The sequence below is a fragment of the Physeter macrocephalus genome, chromosome 8 (assembly GCF_002837175.3).
Source record: "Physeter macrocephalus isolate SW-GA chromosome 8, ASM283717v5, whole genome shotgun sequence".
Lineage (NCBI taxonomy): Eukaryota > Metazoa > Chordata > Mammalia > Artiodactyla > Physeteridae > Physeter > Physeter macrocephalus.
This window is the reverse complement of record NC_041221.1, coordinates 59,904,658-59,928,632: the sequence shown is the minus strand read 5'-3', so window position 1 is coordinate 59,928,632 and position 23,975 is coordinate 59,904,658. Positions and strand designations below refer to the sequence as shown.

The 23,975-nt window shown below is 35.6% G+C and overlaps 1 protein-coding gene across 2 annotated transcripts in view; it reads left to right on the top strand.

Annotated features, from left to right (window-relative positions):
* The window catches only part of IL6ST (interleukin 6 cytokine family signal transducer), a 53,891-nt gene that overhangs the window by 15,607 nt on the left and 14,309 nt on the right, over positions 1 to 23,975 (top strand). For both annotated transcript variants that reach the window (XM_007112811.4, XM_055086562.1), the window contains 11 exons: positions 6,076 to 6,381; positions 7,276 to 7,396; positions 11,301 to 11,467; positions 12,014 to 12,168; positions 13,974 to 14,133; positions 16,090 to 16,172; positions 17,179 to 17,389; positions 17,957 to 18,139; positions 20,169 to 20,270; positions 20,458 to 20,604; positions 20,877 to 21,017. In XM_007112811.4, coding sequence (XP_007112873.1) covers positions 6,076 to 6,381; positions 7,276 to 7,396; positions 11,301 to 11,467; positions 12,014 to 12,168; positions 13,974 to 14,133; positions 16,090 to 16,172; positions 17,179 to 17,389; positions 17,957 to 18,139; positions 20,169 to 20,270; positions 20,458 to 20,604; positions 20,877 to 21,017 — 1,776 coding nt within the window. The remainder of the gene's footprint in view (positions 1 to 6,075; positions 6,382 to 7,275; positions 7,397 to 11,300; positions 11,468 to 12,013; positions 12,169 to 13,973; positions 14,134 to 16,089; positions 16,173 to 17,178; positions 17,390 to 17,956; positions 18,140 to 20,168; positions 20,271 to 20,457; positions 20,605 to 20,876; positions 21,018 to 23,975) is intronic.

The following is a 23,975-nucleotide window of genomic DNA, read 5'->3' as shown; positions in this document are numbered from 1 at the left end:
AAAAATGAATTTAAGAAGTAAAAAATACTCTTGATAAATTATAATTTGTATAATTTGAGTTGAAACACTCAATTACTCAGTAATCCTAAATCCTGTTTAGCTATACTAACAGTAACTTTAACGTAGAGAAGGAAAAAAGGGGTTTTTTTGGTTTGTTTTTATAAATAAAGAAATAGGAAATTTGTTAACTTTTAGCAATTCACTCCTTAACCTTCACTCCAAAGGTGTCACCAAGCAGCAGGGTGATTGTGATAACAGAATAAAGAGGTCACCTAGAGCAGTACTGCTCATACTAGTCAACAGCCTGTCTGAGAACTGGTTGTTATTGGTCCACAATGAGATGAGTACAGAAATTAAAAGATTAGAAACTCTTTTCACAGTTTTACATAGCCGTGACATCCAAGCATGTGATCAGTGGACTTGTCCCATTGAACATTAATATAAAACAAAAGTATAAGTTTGTGAAAGATTGGGAGAAGAAAATCTAAACTGATCACTTCACCACAGATAGTTTGAGAAGCACTGCTCTAAGTCAAACCCTCTTCAAGTTCAAGAATGCAGCCTCTTTTTAAACAGTTGAAATGATACAAACCTTATGTTGAAATTTTTCCTTATTTCTTTCCTTAGTCTTGAACCCAAATTTTCTTCCTTGTAACTTTTTCTCATTAATCCTAGAAATCCTTCTATAGTAGGCCCACTTTCCTCTCCCATGTTCAACTCTTCAAGTATTGAAGGACTGCTTTCCTGTGTCTATAACCCCTCTCTTCCCCAAACTAAATTTACCTAATTATCCTAATTATTCTTTTATAGGACTTGGCTTCCAATCTATATGTGCTGATTACCCTCCTGACTCTTCTCTTAGTTTCCCATATCACATTTAAAATATAATACCATCCCACCTCTCCTACTTACCAACTATGAAACTTTAGCCAGTCACTTAATCTATGTCTCAGTTTCCTGATCTGTAAGATGGGGATAATAATGGTCCCTAACTCCTAGGGTTATTGTGAGAATTAAATGAGTTAATACACAGAAGGCATTTGGGCAGTGCCTGGCCCACAGTAAGAATTATAAAAAGGATAATAATAATATTTTTTTATTATTTTATTATTTTATATATTTATTATTTTATTATTATTATTGAATAAAATACACTTAAGAAAGAAATAAATGTATCAGAACTAGACATGGTCTGATTATAGTGATTTTATTACTTACTTTGATCTGAACATCATTTTTATTAAAGCAGCATAGTTTTTTTGCTCGCTAAGATACACCATAGTTTCATGTTAAGCTACCTACCAGTCCTGAAAATTCTCACATCTTTTTTTTTTTAAATTTGATTTATTTTTGGCTGCGTTGAGTGTTTGTTGCTGCACGCAGGCTTTCTCTAGTTGCAGCGAGTGGGGGCTACTCTTTGTTGTGGTGTGTAGGCTTCTCATTGCGGTGGCTTCTCTTGTTGCGGAGCACGGGCTCTAGGCACATAGGGTTCAAAAGCTGTGGCACACAGGCTCAGTAGTTGTGGTTCTTGGGCCCTAGAGCGCAGTCTCAGTAGTTGTGGCGCACAAGCTTAGTTGCTCCGTAGCATGTGGGATCTTCCCGGACCAGGGCTCGAACCTGTGTCTCCTGCATTGGCAGGCGGATTCTTAACCACTGCGCCACCAGGGAAGTCCTCTCAGATCATTTTCACGTGAGTTACCTTTTAAGCCATTTCTCCGTCACTCTATATTTATTTCTTATCAACCTAAATAGGAGATAATTTTCTCTCTTGCAAAATCCATTAGCCTATCAGTCTAATCTTTCAACATAATTTTGAATCCTAATGTTATCATCCAAATTGTTGGCAATCCATTATAGTTTTGTCCTTTGCTGATTTGATAAATGTGTGTTTGTGTCTCTCTCTCTGTTTTCCCCCAAGTTGTTGATAAAAATGTTGAAAATAACAGGACTACATTATCTATTGCTGCCACACAGGTTACTCTAAAACTTCATGCCTTAAAATGACATTACTTATTATTTCTCATGGTTTATGTGGGTCAGGAATACAGACAGGCACAGTCAGACTGATTCTTCTTTGCTCTGATGTCTGGGGCCTCAGCTAAAATATTCGAAGATTGGGGGCTGGAATCATCTGAAGTCTCATTTACTTATATGTCTGGTGTTGATGCTGGCTGTAGACTGAGGGCTTTGCTGGGACTCTTGGCCAGAACACCACACGTGGTCTCTCCACGTGCCCTTGGCTTCCTTGCATGTGGCTGGGTTCCAAGGGCAAATGTCCCAAGAGAAAAAGAGAGCTAGTCAGAAGTTGTATTTTTTTGATGATCTAGCCTTGGAAGTCACTTAGCACACTCTGTTGGCTGGAGCAGGCATAAGCACCCTTACAGATCTGAGGACAGGAGGGGAGTACAGACCCCATTTCTTTGTAGAAGGAGTATCAGTCACTTTGTAAGCTGAGCATGTGCAATGGGATACATATATAGGTATGACCTTCTTTGGAAAATACAGTCTGCCCCAAGGACTGAGGGCAGGCACTTCAGCATACTACTTAAGTCTCCCTCTCGTTGACATTTTTAGTCAGTGATTTTTTTATGTATGAGTAATCGACCAATTAAAAATCTGTTAGTTTGAAACTATGAAATTTCTGTTTTTGTAGATCAAGAATAGCTAAATAGGGCTTCCCTGGTGGCGCAGTGGTTGCGTGTCCGCCTGCCGATGCAGGGGAACCGGGTTCGCGCCCCGGTCTGGGAGGATCCCACATGCCGCGGAGCGGCTGAGCCCGTGAGCCATGGCCGCTGAGCCTGCGCGTCCGGAGCCTGTGCTCCGCAACGGGAGAGGCCGCAGCAGAGGGAGGCCCGCATACCACCAAAAAAAAAAAAAAAAGAATAGCTAAATATCAGCAGTTTCATAATGTTCATTCTAATATCTGTTTTGTTTTTTTGAATAAATTTATTTATTTTATTTATTTTATTTTTGACCTCGTTGGGTCTTCGTTGTTGTGCGTGGGCTTTCTCTAGTTGCAGCAAGTGGGGGCTACTCTTCATTGCGGTGCATGGGCTTCTCATTGTGGTGGCTTCTCTTGTTGTGGAGCACGGGCTCTAAGGTGCGCGGGCTTCAGTAGTTGTGGTGCATGGGCTCTAGAGCTCAGGCTCAGTAGTTGTGGCGCACGGGCTTAGTTGCTCCACGACATGTGGGATCTTCCTGGACTAGGGCTTGAACCCGTGTCCCCTGCAGTGGCGGGCGGATTCTTAACCACTGAGCCACCAGGAAAGCACCTAATATCTGTTACAGTATATTCTAATCCATAGTTCTTCATCTTGCCTACATGAATATTCCAGCTAACTTTATTAAATACCTTTATTTAAATTAAAATACTTTTTTTTTTTTTTTTTTTTTTGTAATAAGTGGGCCTCTCACTGTTTTGGCCTCTCCCGTTGCAGAGCACAGGCTCCGGACGCACAGGCTTAGTGGCCATGGCTCACGGGCCCAGCCGCTCTGCGGCATGTGGGATCTTCCCGGACCGGGGCACGAACCCGCGTCCCCTGCATCGGCAGGCGGACTCTCAACCACTGCGCCACCAGGGAAGCCCTAAAATACTCTCTTTTTAAAATTTGATCTCAAATAGCCTGGTAGTCCTATAAAAATGGGTTTAGTTTGGTATGGGGTGGTTTCAGTGAGCCTGTGTTTCACTTTGAAAACTCGAACATTTGCCCATTTCTAGTATTTCTCTTATTCTATGTGATTAAAAATTGTTATTTAGTCTCTGGTTATGTCTTAACGTTCTTTATACTCTGAAGTATATTTCATAGGTACTGTTCCCTCTAAATACTATAGAGAAAGTAAAACAGGAATGATTTTACCAAGGAATAAAGTAAGGTCAAGGGAGTTTTAAGGACTGGCTCAGTATCACAAGGTAACTTATTAGTATGCCACAAGATAGAAATTTGGAGTAGTTTGTGCACTGGGACTTGCCATAGATATGTATAAATAATGGCAAGGTCATGTAAATAGGCCACATCATAGGTTTTTGAAACAAAGAAATAAACATTCTGACTCTGGGCCTTATGGGTTTTATAAGAGGTATGGAATAAGAAGATAATTGTTTAGCTTTTTAAAGTAGTTTTATCCTTTGTGCGGTCCAACTTGTGACCAAGTTGGGAATTGGAAGAATCTGCCTGATACTTGAGGTTGACTCGGTAAAAGTATCTCAGTGTTCTTGATAAAATAAAGGGTTGAAGTAAATGATCTCCAAGGTTTTTCTCAGTTTCGTAATTCTCTGATTCTGTATGTCTTTTACCTTAACTGCTAGAACCAGTCACCCCTAAGAGACCCTTCCAGACCCCATCAATGTGACTAGATTACTTGTCTCTGGAGATTAGTAGTAATGATGATAGGCTACCATTTATTGGAGGCCTGTTGAATACCAGGCATTGTAGTAGGTTCTTTACATAACTAATTTCTAATCTCAAAAATCTTTTCAAGATAGCCATTATTAGGGAGGGTGGGAGGGCGGGAGACACAAGAGGGAAGAGATATGAGAACATATATATATGTATAACTGATTCACTTTGTTATAAAGCAGAAACTAACACACCATTGTAAAGCAATTATACTCCAATAAAGATGTTAAAAAAAAATAAATAAATAAAAATAAATTAAAAAAAAATGATAGCCATTATTAACTTTATTTTCCAAGTGAAGAAATTGAAGCTCAGATAGAACTTCAAATCCCATTGGTAAATGGGATTCACCAGAGAAAGCTGCCTTAAGTTTCTAGACAGTGAGAATAGAGAAAGAGGATAAAATAAATAAATAAAAATAAATTTAAAAAAAATGATAGCCATTATTAACTTTATTTTCCAAGTGAAGAAATTGAAGCTCAGATAGAACTTCAAATCCCATTGGTAAATGGGATTCACCAGAGAAAGCTGCCTTAAGTTTCTAGACAGTGAGAATAGAGAAAGAGGATAGAATCATGCCAAATATTTGAGAATTTTATTTTGAACGTAATAGATAGCCATTAAATAATTTAAAATAGGGAAATGGCATATTCATTTTTGAACAGTAACTCTGGCAGCTGTATATAAGATAAACTAGAAGGAGGTCAGATTGTGGTATAATATGATGGCCTAAGCACCAGCAGCCAAAATAGGGTTGATGAGAAGAGGTTGATATACATACTAAGAATACAGAAGGCTCAGGGGAGGAGGCTAATTAGAGAGAGGGGACTACAAGATTATCTGGCCTAGATGGCTGGATGGGAGTGGTGTTGTTAGCAGAGGTAGAGAAATAAGAATAAGAAAGAATAAATTTGGAAAGGACTATGATGCATATAGCTTTAGACATGTTCATTTTAAAGTACTTACAGAATATCTCAGGTGGATGTCTTATAAGCCATTGAAAACTTAGGAAGTTAGAACCAGAGACAGGGGTTTAGATGTCATCAACATGGAGTAGGTGATAGGTGAAGCATATGGTTGTATTTTATTTTTTTATACAATTTGATTTTTTGTTTTTTAATGAGATTTTATCCCATATACTTCTTGTGAAAACCAGTGTATTTGGCCATCTTATTCTAGTCTTTCTGTTTTTTACTGCTCCCTTGCTCTTTCCCTTTTGTCTGATTTTGATACATGAACAATGTAGACTATCTTTCCATGCCCCCATTCGCACCTCCAAAGGAATTCAGGACTGGCGAAGAGCAGAGACCACTGCCTGTCTTCTGGAGAGTCTAATTTAGATGCTGGGTCTGAATCGAGGAACAGGATTGGGGGCAGAGCAAATATGAATCATGCTGCAGGCAAACTGTTTCCTAAACAAAGTTAAAATATTATAAAAAGGGCTGAAGCTTGCATAGGTTTTTTTTTTAAATCCAGCTCCATCTGCCATATAATTTGTATATTTTTTACAACTTTAGACATTAAATTCTGATCATATTAAGTTTCACAGTGTTGCTTCTTTTTTTGTGTCTTTAGAGATATTTTAACGAAGATTGAGGAACTGCATTGATACAGAATATCATTTTGTACCAGAAAAATTCAGTCCATTTTAATATTTTCTGTTATTTTTCCTTTTCAGGAGAACTTCTAGATCCATGTGGTCATATACACCCTGAATCTTCAGTTGTACAACTTGGTTCTAATTTCACAGCAGTTTGTGTGCTAAAGGAAAAATGTATGGATTATTTTCATGTGAATGCTAATTACATTTTCTGGAAAACAAACCATGTTATTGTTCCTTTTGAACAATATACTGTCATAAACAGAACAGCATCTAGTGTCACATTTACAGATATATCTTTATTAAATATTCAACTCACTTGCAACATTCGTACATTTGGACAGATTGATCAGAATGTTTATGGAATCAGAATAATTTCAGGCCGTAAGTGTTTTACTTTTTTCTTATTTCAGACTTTGTCATGACTGTTGAATTACAACTTTAATGTCTGTTGGTCTTTATGAAATACAGAAATGGTCAGCTCAGTGAGTTTTGGACATTTTTTTTTTAAATGAGCTTAGAAGTAGAACTGCATTTGCATTACAAATATACAAAAAACCTAAAGAGTAACACAAGTTTTATATTTTTCCTGAAAGCCAAGTATCTGTCAGTTTTCTGGAAAATTATTTTGACATTAGACACCCCCAAAAAATGTTGAATTGAAATCTGTGACTGTATTCATAGTAAGTTTCAGTTTCCCTTAGTTGCTGAGAAAATGCAGTGTAAAGCAACTACCTGAAGGTGAATAAATACTGGAGAGAGTCCTTCTTCCGTGTTGAGGCAAATAAGTAAACTTAGTATGATCCAAGAATGGATTACCAAATTTTGGATCACCTAAAACTATAATGTTGGCATTTGCTTTTCCTCCAGCAGAGTTTGGGAAGGCAGTAGGGAGAGAAATGTAAATGAATCATTTTTGCTTCTATTTAATTGCCTCTTCCTAACATTCAAATATTATTTTAAAATACATTTAATGGAGAAGTCAGTTGATAATGCTATCCAGCTATAAATGAAAGTTGATTTTGTGTAGAAAATTAATTTGAAACATACTTATTAATGATAATTATGATAGAAAATGTATGTTACTATCTAAAAGATTTGAATTTAAATAGAAAAGAAATTAATTTTTTAGTCACCAGTCTTTCATTATGTCCTTTTTTCTTGGGTTTGTTTTTTTCTATCTAATTTAGGTTGTTTTAAATGTCTAGAGTAGTATATAAATTGCATATTATTTGTGAATATAAAGCTTTTTGAAAATTGCTAATTTCTCCCTTTTAGTGCCTCCAGAAAAACCTAAAAATTTGAGTTGCATTGTGAACGAAGGGAAGAAAATGATGTGTCAGTGGGATCCTGGAAGGGAAACGCACCTGGAAACAAACTATACTTTAAAATCTGAATGGCAAGTTATTTTAAATTTGTTATGCATTGAATTTATTAAGTTAGCCTTTGGTGCTAGAATTTTTATTTTGTCAAGTAGTAATACTAAATGCAAAGTTTTAAACATTTTATTTAACTTGTTATTTTAGAACATCTGAAACATGAAAGTAGAAAGAATTGTATAAGAAATCCTCATGTGCTCATCATCCAGCTTCAATAATGATCCGCTCATGACCAGTCTAATCTTATATATACCCCACCCCAGATTGTTTTAAAGAAAATCTAGACATCATATCGTCATATCCACAAATATTTTAGTACATCTATCTAAAAGATAAGGACACTTTTTTAAAAACATGACGACATACCCAAATGAAATTGAAAATACTTTCATATTGTCACATTTTTCATCAATGTTCACATTTTCCTGGTTGTCTCATAGATATATGTATGTATTTTTACATTTGTTCAAGATGTAAATAATTACCATATATTGCCAATTCATATGTCTTGTCTCTCTTAGCCGTAGTTTCCACCTCTCTCTCTCTTCTTTCTCTTTGCAATTCAGTTGTTAAAATAATGGTTACACATTATTTAATACATTCCTCTGTCCCTTTATTTCCTAAAACTTGCCATTAGATCTAGACTTTTAATCAGATTGGGGTTTAATTTCTTTTTCTTTTTCTTTTTTTTTCAAAAATAATTCATAGGAGTGATGTGTACTTCCATTAGGAACAACCATGTAATGTTTGATTGCTTTTCTTACACTAAGTTTGAGCAATGGTTTCGGGTATTATAAAATTCCCCATTAGTTTTTTTTCAAACATAAAGAAAAGTTGAAAGAATTTTACACTGAATGTTTATACATGCTCATTACCTAGATTCTACAATTAACATTTTACTATATTTGCTTTATCACATACCTGTTTATCTGTGCATCCTTGTCTCCAACTACCAGTCTCTTTTTTTAATGCATTTCAAAGTGAGTTACAGACATTTATATACTTCAGCCTTAATCACTTCAGCATTTACACCATTAATTAGATTAATTAACTAGATGTTTACAAAAACGGGAACGTTTTTGTTTTTAGGTAAAATTTATGTATCAGTATCTCTTGGGACTTCCCTGGCAGTCCAGTGGTTAGACTCCACACTTCCACTGCAGGGGGCGCAGGTTCGATCCCTGGTCGGGGAACTAAGATCCTGCAAGTTGCATGGTGTGGCCAAAAAAGAAAATTTATTTTTCTCTCAAGATATACTTACATATCTTAAGTGTATTATTCAGTGAGTTTTGACTAGTGCATATACATCTGTGTAACTTAAACCCCTATCAAGATATAAAACATTACTGTACTATTACACCCTCATGCCCCTTCCCAGTCAATCCCAACCACCACCCTATTTCACCACATTCCACAAGGCGACTACTTGTCTCATTTCTTCCCTATAGACTTTTGCCTGTTCCAGAATGTCATATAAATGGAATCATAAAGTATGTGCTCTTTTTGTGAAAGGATTAATGACTCAGCAGAATGGTTTTGGAATTTAACCATGTTGTTTCCCATTAGTTTTTCACTTAAAGGTTTGAGCATTCATCAGTGATCATTATTTATGTTATGAGGTACAAAATAATGGTATTCTATCCTTTTCTTCTTTTTTTTTTCGCCCGAAATACTTAAAGTTTTTCTCCGTCAACTATTGGTTACCCTGAGGTACAGTTCATATAAGAGAAGCAAAATGGTGTTAATATTTTCCCTTTATTAACCAGTTTTATAAGTTGGTTCCCTACCATCCTCCAAAGGTAGATGTGAGGGGTTTTTCTCCTCATTATGGAGTCATATTTAAACATATTTGATGTGTTTTAATCCATTATAGTTATTATTCTTCTTAAACTTAAATCATCCCATCTTTGGTTAGTGGGAACTTTTCAAATTGGCTCATCCTTTTGACACAGCTTCATTAGTCTTTGATAGCTTCCTGATTTCTGAAGTGACATGATGTTCCAGGTTCATCTTAATATCAACCATTTCCTAAGTAGTCATGGTTCCAGTTAGTGTGAAGTACTATTTAGAGACTACAGTCTGGGTGTTGGGAATCTCATTGCTACTGGGTGGTTGTTTCTAGGCTTTTTCAGTGGAAAGAGCTAAGAATGTTTTTAAGATAAAATACATCATGAACTCATACTGGTATTTCTAATTTAAAATCCAGACTATAGGTTTTTACTTAATTCATCTATCTAACATCTACATCGCCTTTCTTCTATGCTGAAAACCTTAGTTCCCAGCAACACCAACAAAATTATTCATTTGCTTTATTCGACAGTAAACAGAACAGCTACAGAGTAACAATTCCAATATTAGCACCAACAATGTTATTACTAAAAAGAATTTTAAGATTGTTTTTCCCTCACTAAGGACATAATTAAGTTACTCTTTTAGAGTTACTTGAAATAGTTCCTTTCTGTGTGTTACACCACCAACTCAATACAAGAATTCATGTTTCATTTTGCTTTTGGTTTTTAAGAATTTTCTTCATTGTGTAAAATAATAAATTAACCCACACAAATTTCTAAGACAAGATATGTTCACAGAGGTCTCTGTTCCCTGTGTCCTTTACCTTATTTCCTCCCTCCCTCTAGAGCAGGGGTCCCCAACCCCCAGGCCACGGACTGGGTCTGTGGCCTGTTAGGAGCCGGGCCGCACAGCAGGAGGTGAGCAGCAGGCCGAGCTGAGCGAGCAAAGCTTCATTTGTATTTACAGCTGCTCCCCTTCACTCGCATTACTCAGGCATTACTGCCTGAGCTCTGCCTCCTGTCAGATCAGAGGCGGCATTAGATTCTCATAGGAGCACGAACCCTACTGTGTACTGCGCATGCGAGGGATCTAGGTTGCGTGCTCCTTGTGAGAACCTAATGCCTGGTGATCGGAGGTGGAGCTGAGGTGATGCTAGCACTGGGGAGTGGCTGCAAATACAGATTATCATCAGCAGAGAGGTTTGACTGCACAGAGACCATAATAAATCAACTGCTTGCAGACTCATATCAAAACCCTGTCAGTGAGTGGCAAGCGAAAATAAGCTCAGGGCTCCAGTTGTATAATTATTTCATTATATATTATTGTAATAATAATAGAAATAAAGTGCACAATAAATGTAATGTGCTTGAGTCATCCCGAAACCACCCCCCCCGCCGACCCCCGGTTTGTGGAAAAATTGTCTTCCACGAAACTGGTCCCTGGTGCCAAAAAGGTTGGGGACCGCTGCTCTAGAAATTACCTGTTTTGGTTTGGTTTTGATTTATCCTTCTATTTTAAAAAATAGCAGGCATATATATAAATATTCTTAATTGATACATAATTTAAACATATGTGAGTAAATATAGTCACATCACTTGAAATTTTCTGTGGTGATAGAAATCAGAAAGTGGTTGCCAGGGTTTGACTGGAAAGGGATGGAAGGAATTTTCTGGGGTGATAGAAATTTTTATCCCTACCCTATCACCTCCTAGCATACTGTGCTTTGAAAAAGCATACTGTGCTTAAAGAAAGACATTGCTGGTACAGTAAAGATTTTGTTTCAGGAAAGGAAAGAAACAGTACTAATATCACAGGAAATGAATAATTTTTAGAGAAAGGTCAATGGGGATAGAGCATAACGTTCTAAATGTGATATTCTCGGAGTAAAATTTTGAAAATAATTTTGTGTTTTAAGATATAGATCAAACTCAGTTTTAAAGAAAAACAGGTGAACTTTTAACAAATTTTGTTCTTAGTGTTCAACAGTTTATTCTAAACTTACTTACTGGAATTAACTTTTTTATTCTAAGCTGTAATAATCTGGGTCTCATCAAACTCTTTTCAAGTAACCTTTTTCACTCTAATTTTTTCAAATCTATTTTTAATGACTGATTCTACCATTTTTGTATTTAGGGCAACAGAGAAGTTTGATGATTGTAAAGCAAAACGTGACACCCGCACCTCATGCACTGTTGATTATTCTCCTGTGTATTTTGTCAACATTGAAGTCTGGGTAGAAGCAGAGAATGCTCTTGGGAATGTTACCTCAGATCATATCAATTTTGATCCTGTAGATAAAGGTAGTTATAAACCTAAATTTGAGAATTTATTAGAATATACAGTGGTTTATAAATTAGTTTTAAGTTTAATTAATGTAGAAACAAGCATTTATTTTATCTTAGTGACTTTTACAAATCACTTTATCAACAGCATTAAAAATAATTTGGAAAAAGAAAGATATCCATAATCCAACCACACTCACAGCTGTTTTCACTTTGAACATTATCTTCTGGTATTTGTCTAAATATCAAACATTTTATAGCATTGTAATCATAATATACATGTTCCATTTTTATTCTTTATTTAAATTTCATATATCATAAATACTTAACTGTCTTTTATTATCTGAACCTGAAAAGATTAACACACGTAATAAGCTGACAAGGAAAAAAACTAGAGTTTCTTTAGGAGCCTTTCCTTTCCATTATAATAATATGGCATAGCATTGCTTTTAGAGAAATTATTTCATTTGGTGAGAATAAAAGAATATTGTGAAATAAAATATAAAGAGTATATTTGACTTTGTATAAGAAGTTATAATCTATTGGATCTATTTTATTCTTCAGTGAAGCCCAATCCACCACATAATTTATCAGTCAGCAACTCAGAGGAACTGTCTAGTATTTTAAAATTGACATGGATCAACTCAAGTATTAAGAGTTTTATAAGACTGAAGTATAACATTCAATATAGGACCAGAGATGCCTCAACTTGGAACCAGGTAAACTGAAAGTTACTGTTTATTCAAATAGTCTTTCTTGCACCCCACTAACCTAAAACTCCCAATCATTTTCTGAATGTCTTAAGTTTCTGGTTGTGCGAAGTATTTTGCTTGACACCTCTTCTAGATCTGTATCTCAAGCAAGGACCAACAGGAAGACATCCAGATAGAAAATACAGTTTTGCTCAATACAGTAGCTTTTAAGTGAAATATGGAAGTGATGCAGGATGACAGGAATAGCATTTTTGACAAGAGTTGAAAGGACCACAAATAACAGGAAGTAGATTAAGTAGAGGAGTAAAAATGAAGAGATTATGCAGATAAGGTAGAGCAGGAGTTAGCAAACGACATCTGCAGGCCAAATTCAGCCTGTCATCTGTTTTTGTAAATAAAGTTTTCTTGGAACACAGCCACACACATTTGTCCACATATTGTCTCTGACAGTTTTTATGCTGCATAGAAAGAGTTTGAGTAGTTGCAACAGAGACCATCTGGCCCACAGCCTAAAATGTTTACAATCTAGCCCTTTATAGAAAGTTTGCCAGCCCATGAGGAGAAGAGATTGTAAGACCGAAAAGGAAAAGGACAGTGTACCCAAAGATGATGCTATCAGCAAAAGAAGTACTTGGAGCTTTTCAAAAGGCTATCATCATAGCATTGAGCTCCCCATACTATTCTTTGTTGTAACTCCATTTATCACTAACAGAATGCTTTTGCTTTGTTTCTCTGGTTGCAATAATGAGCTTAGAAGGGAATTGAGCCCATGACCTTCCTACTGCTGTCCTCCATTCCACTTATCTAAAGGGCTCAGAATACAATCAGAAAAAGCAACAAACCAAAATGGATTAATGTTTCATCTTGTACATGAGGATTGTACAGAGAGGATACATACCAGAAGTTCTTCAAAATATTTTTTAATATCATAGAATCTTAATTCATTGGTACAAAAAAAACTCGACTCCTATTTGGTTATTCAGTGTTGAAATCTCAGAGTGGTAGAAAGAACCTGTTATTTATCTGTGTCTTTATTTCCTGAAAACCAAGTTTATCTACAAAGATAGCTTTTGTTTTTCTTAATTGGGCTGGATATCTTCCTTTTGCCTATCTAGATCTACACTCTACCCTTCTCCACCCTACTCTTTGTCTTGAGATGCTGACTTGTATGAATTTTATCTGTTGGTTCTCTCTAGTTTCCTAGTGAGTTCCTAGCTAATGGGAGGAGGGGTCCTGGCAAGAGAGAGGAGAGAGAGAAGTGAGATCAGCATATTTATTTTCCCTGCTTCCTCCCTGGAGCTTTCCTGTCTCAGCCTGAGGTCACTGCGCCTCTCAAGTTAACCCTTTGTGACCCTGTTCTTCCAGGTTCTGGTACCACCCCTCATCCCTTTGGGTCTAAAGGTGGTAGCACCTAGAAGCCCCAGAGTACTGCCTATACTATCTAAGGTTTCCCTACACTCTGCCTATACTTCCTATAGTAAACCCTGCTTGAATTAAATTCTAATTGGAATTTCCATCTCTTTCCTGCTGAGACCCTGAGTGTTATAAGAGCATAGAAGAAAGAAATAAAGAAAAGAAAGGATGAAAGGATTACTAATAGATGTTTCTGTATTTCCCAAACCTATTAACTTTACTGATTTTGACTGCTTATTCACTTGCATTTATTTCTCTCCAGAGCTTGAGTCAAATTAGTCTTCTTTCATTAGTTATTAGTCTTATTTCATTAATTAGCTTTTAAAATCTTAGGCAGTTTAGAAGACCTATAATAAATACCTTCGGGGGTTTTTTTGGTCAATTTGCTTTGTTTTCAGATTCCTCCTGAAGATACAGCATCTACCCGATCTTCATTCACTGTCCAGGACCTTAAACCTTTTACAGAATATGTGTTTAGGATTCGTTGTATGAAGGAAGATGGTAAAGGATTTTGGAGTGACTGGAGTGAAGAAGCAAGTGGGATCACATATGAAGATAGTAAGTAAATAAGTATATGAAGAAAAAAGCATTGGAGTTCTGACTATAAATTATGTCTGGTTTTAATAATATAGATCTCATTGCTTCTTATTTTGTGATCATTTTATTCAAATTGATATTTTACACTTTTTAAAGGATATCAAGTATAAAATCTAATATGCATTGATAGTACAAATCTTTTTGATACCTAATTAAAGAAAATTATGGAATAGTGTCTTAGATACCATGAGAAAACCATTAACTTAACAGTTTGTAAATCCAGAACATTTTATTAAAGGAGAGTAGTCCAGAAATATCTCTAACTAGAGAATCATATCCTGAATTGTTAAAATCACACTATCTAGCAAAATGTGCTTTAGACCCTCACTATCAAAAAGATATTTGTACTATAGTTTTTATTCATTTTTTTTATCAGTACTTAAAAAGCCCCTGGAAAAGCATCCTGGCATTTTGGTTGGTTGATTTATTTTCATTTTCCCTTTTTTTCTCATGATAATACAGTGTATATAGTGTAGAATCCAAAAGGCATAAAAGGATACACAATGTAAAATAAAATTCCTTCCCCAAAGCAGCTAATGTTAATAATTTCTTCTGTAGCCGTCAAGAAATAATCCTATGACATATAGTTTTTATTTGTTTTTTTCCGGAACATTTTCCTATCATGGTCACCCTCTTTAGGTGTCAGTGGCAGCAGCCATGGCTTTAAAACCTTCCCTATCATTTGTATCCCTTCACTTCCATGGAGCTCTTCCAGAGGTTTCGTGAGAGTTACATGAATTGAGAATGTCAAAGGCAGAAAAGTAAAGTACTCTTCTCCACCAAGAATTTTCTCTCGTTTTGTTAAATGCCAGGAAAGAAAGTAATCCTACTGTTGCTGGTTTGGGAATCCTCGATCAGATCCCTTTGTCTTGGTCAGGAATTCTTAAACTGATATTCTTGGGGCCTTTAAAAGTACTTGAGTCAGTTTGGGGGAGTTCTTGAACTACTTCAAAATGTTGACAAAATATTGTGGCTAGTACTTGTGTGAATTTTCTGGAGCAATGGTACATAACCTTGTCAAATCAAAGAGATACCTGGTGTCCAAAAAGTTATGAACCATTGGATTATGCTTTTCTTCAAATTAGTGAAAGAAGCTTCTAGGTCCTCTTTATATTAGGAACCATTTCCAGCCCATAAAATTTCCTTTATAACTTCATGTTCTTTATTCTTTCGGGGCGCTGCACTGTACTCATGTATATATCTATTTGAACTCCCTGTACCAGCAGCTTTTCCCCCAGCCTTCCTGCTCTGCCTTTTCTCTTTTCTCTGTTTTGTCACCTGTAATTACCTCTTCATGATCAGCACATCACTGCTTAGATTTTATTCAGATCCTTTTTTATTCTGTTGAATACCATATTTTGCAATTTATAAAAATTGTGAATTTTTAAAACCTAATTATCAGCATTTGATGTTTTGTAAAGTGCTTTTTCACATGGTTGGTGATTATTACAACAATCCTGTAAATTCATTTTTATAATATCCCATTACATTGACTCATCCCAACATAAGGTAGTAAACTTTTATACTACATTTAACTCCATTTATTTTAATTTTAATTTGTCTTCTATTCTTAAATGTATGCATTTAGGGGTTTTAAGCATGTATTTAAATATGATTTTTCAGTTTGATTTTTAGCAGTAAGAAATAGTGATACACCTTTGGTTATTGCTTAGGATATATTTGTACCTTTAAAATTTTAAGATTACAAAAGAGTTTCAATGTAATTAAATCATCAAGCTATCACCCTGACTAAAGGAAGACCCAGGCATATCATGCTGGGATGGGAAAAGGCTGGTTTAAAGAAAGAGTTAGAGACACCATATGATTGGAGGGCAAGAATATTACGAACAAAGTAAGAGAATAATTTCTAGGATTTTATTTTACTGTTATAATAAAAAGTTTATGTCATCTCTTTAGGACCATCCAAGGCACCAAGCTTCTGGTATAAGATAGAGCCATCTCATACTCATGGCTGTAGATCTGTACAACTCATATGGAAGGTAAAAAAAAATTGCCTATTTATATTCTTTTATCTCATATAAATATATTTTATATGGTGTTATGAGTGGAGCTTCATTTTTGATATCTATTTGATAACCATTTTTAATAAATAGAAACACAAAGCTTTATATATACTATAAAAAAGTCAGGTTCCTAAACTACAGGTGACACCTCATAGATATTTCAGCATAGTTCCATGCAAGTTCTATGAGAAGAGGGGCTTTTTTTTTTTTTTTTTTTTTAAATAAATTTATTTATTTATTTTTGGCTGCGTTGGGTCTTCGTTGCTGTGCACAGGCTTTTCTCTAGTTGCAGTGAGTGGGGGCGACCCTGTTGTGGTGTGTGGGCTTTTCATTGCGGTGGCTTCTCTTGTTTCAGAACACAGGCTCCAGGTGCGCGGGCTTCAGTAGTTGTGGCACGCGGGCTCAGTAGTTGTGGCGCATGGGCTTAGTTGCTCCGCGACACATGGGATCTTTCCCGGACAAGGGCTTGAACCCGTGTCCCCTGCATTGGCAGGCGGATTCTTAACCACTTCCCCCACCAGGGAAGTCCTAGCGGCCTTGTTTTTTACCAAACTTTCCTCAGTACCTCATAGAAAATAATTAATGTTTTGGGTACTCAAAGTGTATGCTGGTAATAGGAAATAAAGTTGTTGTGCACTCCATAAATGTTCATGAGTGGATCATACTAAAATAAGGTAGAAAGAAAAATACTCAAGACATAAAATAATTTAGGCCAACATAGCCACAGTGCAGAATTGTGTAGAGAACGAAAGGCTAGCAGAATGGTGCTTTCCCTCGTAGTTGACGTCATGCTTTTTGAAGTCAGTCTTCATTCAGTTTATAGTAGTCTTACTTCAGTAGTGAGTTCAAAGTAATGTTGCCAGTCCTAATAGCAGTCCTAATGACATAATAGCAGAATTTGTGAACATGAAGAAAAACTGATTAACTTTATTCAAGATTTATGAAATACATTTTTCAAATAAATTAAATTATTTTATTACAGACATTGCCTCCTTTTGAAGCCAATGGAAAAATCTTGGATTATGAAGTGACTCTCACAAGATGGAAATCACGTTTACAAAATTACACTGTTAACGACACAAAACTGACAGTGAACCTCACAAATGATCGCTACATAGCAACTCTGACAGCAAGAAATCTGGTTGGCAAATCAGATGCATCTGTTTTAACTATCCCTGCCTGGGACTTTCAAGGTTTGTGTCCCTGAGATGGAGCCTGACTTATGAATGGGAAAGGGTAGTTAGGTATGGACAAGGCTCCTGTAAAAAAATGTAAGTATTCTAAGAGTGTTTCCTCAGTATCAACAGTGATCATATTTTTAGAAGTCGGTCAGCAGCCAAACCTGGTCCATCATTTTGTGGCTCACTTAAACTTTGCAGTAAGCTACTTAATTCATTTAAGCATTTTCTGATTATTTATCTTTTTTAAGGTTTTAGGAACTTTATATGTATATGACTTAAATATATTGTTTTTCTGTAGCTTTATCTGTAGCTTTCAAAGAAGAAAAACATTGCAACTTACGTACATAAAACACTTGAAGAACTTTGGGAAAGGAAGAATTTAAGTTCCAAAATAAATAGACTGTTTACATGTAAATTATAATAAAGTGCTTTTGTTCATGTAAATACATGTTAATATTATATGCTACAAAACGTGATAGCAAGATAGATCACATGGTTATGGAAATGAATGTAAAATATTGGAATATCAAATTTTTAAATGTTCATTTATCATATCAGTATTCAAACTTTGTTTTAAAGCTACTCACCCCGTAACGGATCTTAAAGCATTTCCCAAAGATAATGTGCTTTGGGTAGAATGGACTGCTCCAAATGAATCTGTAAACAGATATGTACTTGAGTGGTGTGTGTTATCAGATAAATCGCCCTGTATCCCAGACTGGCAACAAGAAGACGGTACTGTACATCACACCTATTTAAGAGGTATACCTGGCTACAAACATTTAAGTTGCTGTCCTTTTTCTAGCTCTTTAGACAGATTTTTCTTTTACATATTCTCTTCTGCTTTGTAGGCTTTGTGGTCCATTGAAAAGATATCCAGTTTATCACAGTTACTAGTTACGTCTTGTGTACTAGATTTGTGACTCTCATCAAGTCACACTTAACCTCTCTAAACTGCAGGGTCTGTTTATGGACTAAGTGGGGTTAATACTATCTTCTTGTAATATTCCACTGTTGTTTTGATCATCAAAGGAATGTTCACAAAACTGTAAAGTGAGAGAAATACAAGATAATCCTACCTCTGTTGCTAATAGTTATCTCTGTACCTGATTAAATTCCCTCATTCTTTAATGAGAAAATATTTTCCCTGAGCATCTAGATGGCTTGTTAACTTCTTATAGCTGTTGAAGAAGCAAAGCAGAAGTAGAACTTACGTTTCCTTGTCTTTTAAACTGCAAGTACTAATGAAGGACAGAAAGTAATGTATTATAGAGCTCCAAAATGGGTTGCTTTCATTGTAAGATACTACTTATCAAGTGATACAACAACTTTAAAGAGAAAACAAAGCATTCAGTTTGTATGTGTGTAAAGAAGGATAACCATTAGAATTCAGCTACAAATAATATGATTAATCAGAGAAAACATGTTAACAAAGATATACCATATATCTTTATATATAGCCATAAAGTTAATGAGCTTTATTCATAACATAGGCTGTTTGGCCCTTATTAACCTATTATTTAATATATAGTTTTACTAATCCTGGTTGTCTAATTTATCAACCTTATCCAAATAAAAGCAAGGTGGAGCTAGAGAGGAGATAGATTGATAATATCTGGACAATAGGAACTTTTACTATAGCATAGCATAGGCTCTGGAGACCTTCAGGTTGTGCAGGTATCTCCATATAGCTCAGCAGGCCTGATAAAACATCACTGTATTACAGCAGAATATAAAAATATTATCTTCTTGATAATATTGAATCATCAAGAAAATTACTCTCTTTAAGAAATCAAAAAAGCGTATGTCACTTCATGCATAATAGTTAAGGAAATGTAATTCTTGTTGAAAGTATAAACTTTAGTATAACAAAAAGAAAATTTTTGCTATTGCATGCTGAAGGGATAGATAGATTGCTTTGTTAATTTGGAGAGATTATAAATAAAGGAAACATTTAAGATAATTTTTTCTTTTAAAATTATGTTACTTTCTGGGAGAAATAACCCTAATTCTTTTTTTCCCAGTCACCTGACAAACCACAACCATTAGCTCTTTCCCTAGCTCTGATTAGTGACATCTTGCACTTAGGCAGTTCTCAGAGAAGTAGGTAAAATTTACAAAAATTGCCAAACTCTAAGGAAGACCCAGGATAATTTGAGATCAGTGTTTTGTAAATCCTGAATATAAATTCAATCATTACTTTTATTGACAGTATAAATATTTTTTATTCACTGTATTGGCAATAAAAGTAACCTTTTCTTTTCAGTTTTATTCTGTTAAGCTTGAATCCAGTACACAAAAGGCAATGCTTACTTTAAAAGTTGCAGTTTTAGGGCTTCCCTGGTGGCGCAGTGGTTGAGAGTCCGCCTGCTGATGCAGGGAACACAGGTTCGTGCCCCAGTCTGGGAAGATCCCACATGCCACGGAGTGGCTGGGCCCGTGAGCCATGGCCACTGAGCCTGCGCGTCCGGAGCCTGTGCTCTGCAACAGGAGAGGCCACAACAGTGAGAGGCCTGTGTACCACACACACACACACACACACAAAAAAAAAAGTTGCAGTTTTAAAAAAAGGAAAAGTTCAGTGGTAATAATTTCATAATTTATGCAAACGTCAAATCATTATTTAGTATACCTGAAATATGTTGTACATCAACTGTATTTCAATTTAAAAAAAATGAATGAAAATAAAGTTCAGTGGTCGTGAAATTATAATGTAAAAGAAAGTAATGGAATTAATTAGGTTTTTTTCACTATAGGGAAAAAAATGCTTAATCCACTATTCTTACTTCAGGAAACCTAGCAGAGAGCAAATGTTATTTGATAACAGTCACTCCAGTGTATGCTGATGGACCAGGAATCCCGGAGTCTATAAAGGCATACCTTAAACAAGCTCGTAAGTCCAGACCTACTTTCTTTGAAAAGTGTTGAGTTTTTTAACTAACAAAGACATTTTATCCCTTTTAAATAAGGATATGTCTTATTATGTTCAAATAATTTCATGATAATGAAATTTTACGAAGTCTTAATGATTTACTAAATTCTAATGATTTTCAGTTGGTAAATACCCTATTCTGTTTCAGCACCTTCCAAAGGACCTACTGTCCGGACAAAAAAAGTGGGGAAAAATGAAGCTGTCTTAGAGTGGGACCAACTTCCTGTTGATGTGCAGAATGGATTTATCAGAAATTATACTATATTTTATAGAACCATCATTGGAAATGAAACTGGTAATAAAACTATATCAGATATTAAGAATCAGGTGTTTTTTCTTAAGCTTTTAAATACTAATTTGTCTCACCTTCTTGTGTTATACATCTTGGTATAGCATGTTATCCTCAGAAAAGAGATACCTGAGAATATGCTTTATGGTTGCTTTCATGGTCCTATTAAAGAAACATTGTTTTCTAGTAAAATATGTTTTAATACACTCACAATGTGAAATATAGGCCAAACCAAGCAAGAGTAATTGAATAAAAGCACACTTATTGATTTCTTCCAGCTGTGAATGTGGATTCTTCCCACACAGAATATACACTGTCCTCTTTGACTAGCGACACTTTGTATATGGTACGAATGGTAGCATATACAGACGAAGGTGGAAAGGATGGTCCAGAATTCACTTTTACTACACCAAAGTTTGGTAAGAAATAATGATGTTTGATCTCTTTAAAATTTAATCAGACTAAATATGGGCTTAATTTATATGCTAAAATTTTGTTTAAAGTGCATCTTTGGATTCATATAAATGAAGTGTTCATAAATTATGATTTTTATATTGTTGTTTGTCTGGTTTTGGTTATTTCTTTAAACTACAGAAAATTTTTTCCTTACTTTTTTGTTGTTTCTTTAATTGTCTCTGACAATTAAAGAATTTTCTCTGACAATTGTACTCTGTAAATCCCCAAAGAATTTGTATATCTTTCTAAATGGGTTCACTTTTTCACTGGCAAAACTTGGATGTGGTCTGTTTCTTCTCTTGTTCTTCCTCTATGGGCAGGTTGCTGTAAAGACTAGTCCACCCTTGCAGTCTCATTTCTATACCTCCAGCTCAGTCTTTAACCTGCTGAAACCAGGCTTCCAACCCACCACTCCACTGAAACCTCTCTAGTGTCACTCACAGAAGACCTCTTACTTGTCCTATCCAATGCATGCTTTTTAGTCATCTTTTTTTTCCTATGCTTCCCAGCATTTGACCCTGTTGGCCTGTTCATCCTTGAAACTGTCTCTTCCCTTCGTTTGTTTTTCTAATAGCACTCTCCTGTCTCCTCCCTGTCTGGTACTTTATTCTTGGTCTCCTTTTCTGCTCTTTTAAATGTTTTATATTCTCCAGAACTCTGTTCTTGGCACTGTTTTCTTATTTGCCTGTTCAAATTCCCTGCCTGTGACTTCAGCCATCCTCTCTTCCCTTCCCCAATACATTTTTCTTTCTTTGTTCCATGCCACAACTCTTTGCCAAAGCCAGAAATTTAGGTGCAATTGTAGTAAGTTTCTTCATATCTTTTTCACTTACATAAACCAAGTATCAAGTCCAGTAGATTGTGCCTTCTAATTACTGCTTGTGCATGTGCTTTCATAATCTCTTTCTTTGACCCTGAACTTCTCGTCATTTTCCCCACCTTTTTGTCTTTTCCCAGTACGTGGCCCTATACCTTTTCTTGTTTTGGCTATTCCTGTAGCCTCCCTAAAGCAGACTTAAACTGCATTCTTTCTTGTATCTACTACATTTTGAATCATTATAGAAGTTACCTTATTTTATTGTAATTGTATTTGTAACACCCATACCCAAGCACCAAGACAGTGAATAAATAAATCATTCAACCATATTCCTCATTGGTTGAATGATTGCTGAGTGAGCAAATAAGTAGACAAGTGACTACATAAGATAGATATTAAAAGATCCTGAGCTTTGCTGTGATGGCCAATAATGAATATAGTCTATGGGATAAGATTTGTGGTGACGTTTGTAGAATATATATGTAAGAAATACAGGTTTCCCCCGCCATCCCCCCGCATTCCTATGAAACCTTTCATAAGCCAAAGTGGTGTAGAGCAAAGAGTATTCCCCACTTTTGGAAAGTTCACAGTTCACATTATGCCACTTCACTTTCACGAAAGACCTATCTATGTTAGTACACTAACAAGCTTTTTTCATAAATTTATTTCTATTAGCAAAAACAGACATTAATGTAATTTATGAGAAAGGCTTGTTAGTGTACTGATGTAGGTCTTTCCTGAAAGTGAAGTGGCATAATGTGAACTTTGCAAAAGTGGGGGGATACCTGTAATATTTGAAATAAAACTTTGTGCCATGATCTTTAAAAAATAGTAATAATAAACTTTAAAAATATTATCCTGATTATAAAAGTAGTGTTCATTATAAGGAATTTAGACTATACAGTAAAATACAAAGAGGAAGAAAAATCACTCCTGATCCCTCATCCAAAATAATAACATATTTATATATCCTTCTAGTCTTTTCTATGCATACATTTTTTTCCAAAAACAAAATCATACTTATTAGTATTACTTCATCATCTGCTTTTTCCTCTGACCAATCTATTGTTTTATGGATTCATTATGGCTACTTCACATGGTATGGAGTTTGCTCCCAAGGACCATATAGCTTAGTTGAAGAAATATGGTATAAGTAAACAAAACAAACAGACATTTGAGCCATGTAGATAGTAAATAGAGCAGGAATTTAAATATATCTGTAGTGGGGAGTTTTACCTTCAAAGATTTTGTGGGGAAGATAATACTTGAGCCTTGAAGTTAAGATGTGGACAGATAGGAAGAAGAAGCCATCTTAGTTCAGCATGAGCAAAGGCCCAAGGCATGAAAACATAGTAAGCAGAAGTTCAGCACCAGTAAAGGAGAGGATCTGCCTGAATTTGATTTGGCATATGTATGAAAACCTTAGCATTCAGGAATTAATATTTTCCAACCTATAGTTTATTCCTGAGCCTTTATCTGATTTCTTGGTTCCTATCATGCTTTGTAGGAGGTAAAGTTACTTACAAAGGGATACATGTGGTGGAAAGATAAGACTAAGTGAATACTGTATGACTGTAGTATTACTTTCATACATTTTTCCTGTAAAAGACTAGTTACAGGGGGCTGGAGGAGTTAACCAGAAATAACCATAGTAAATCATTAAAAAAATCTCTAATATAAATTGTCCCAATTAGTGATTCATTTGATTAATAAGTCCTCTTTTATTTTTTTATAGATCTTTAGTGCAGTATAATTGCTTCACAATACTGTATTAGTTTCTGTTGCACAACAAAGCGAATCAGCCGCATGCATATACGTGTCCCCATATCGCCTCCCTCTTGAGCCTCCCTCCCCTCCTCCCTATCTCACCCCTCTAGGTCTTCACAAAGCACTGAGCTGATCTCCCTGTGCTATGCGGCTACTTCCCACCAGCCAACTATTTTACATTCGGTAGTGTATATATGTCAATGCTACTCTCACTTTGCCCCAGTTTCACCCTCGCATCCCATGTCCTCAAATCCATTTTCTATGTCTACCTCTTTATTCCTGCCCTGCAACTAGGTTCATCAGTACCTTTTTTTTTTTTTTTAAAGATTCCATATAT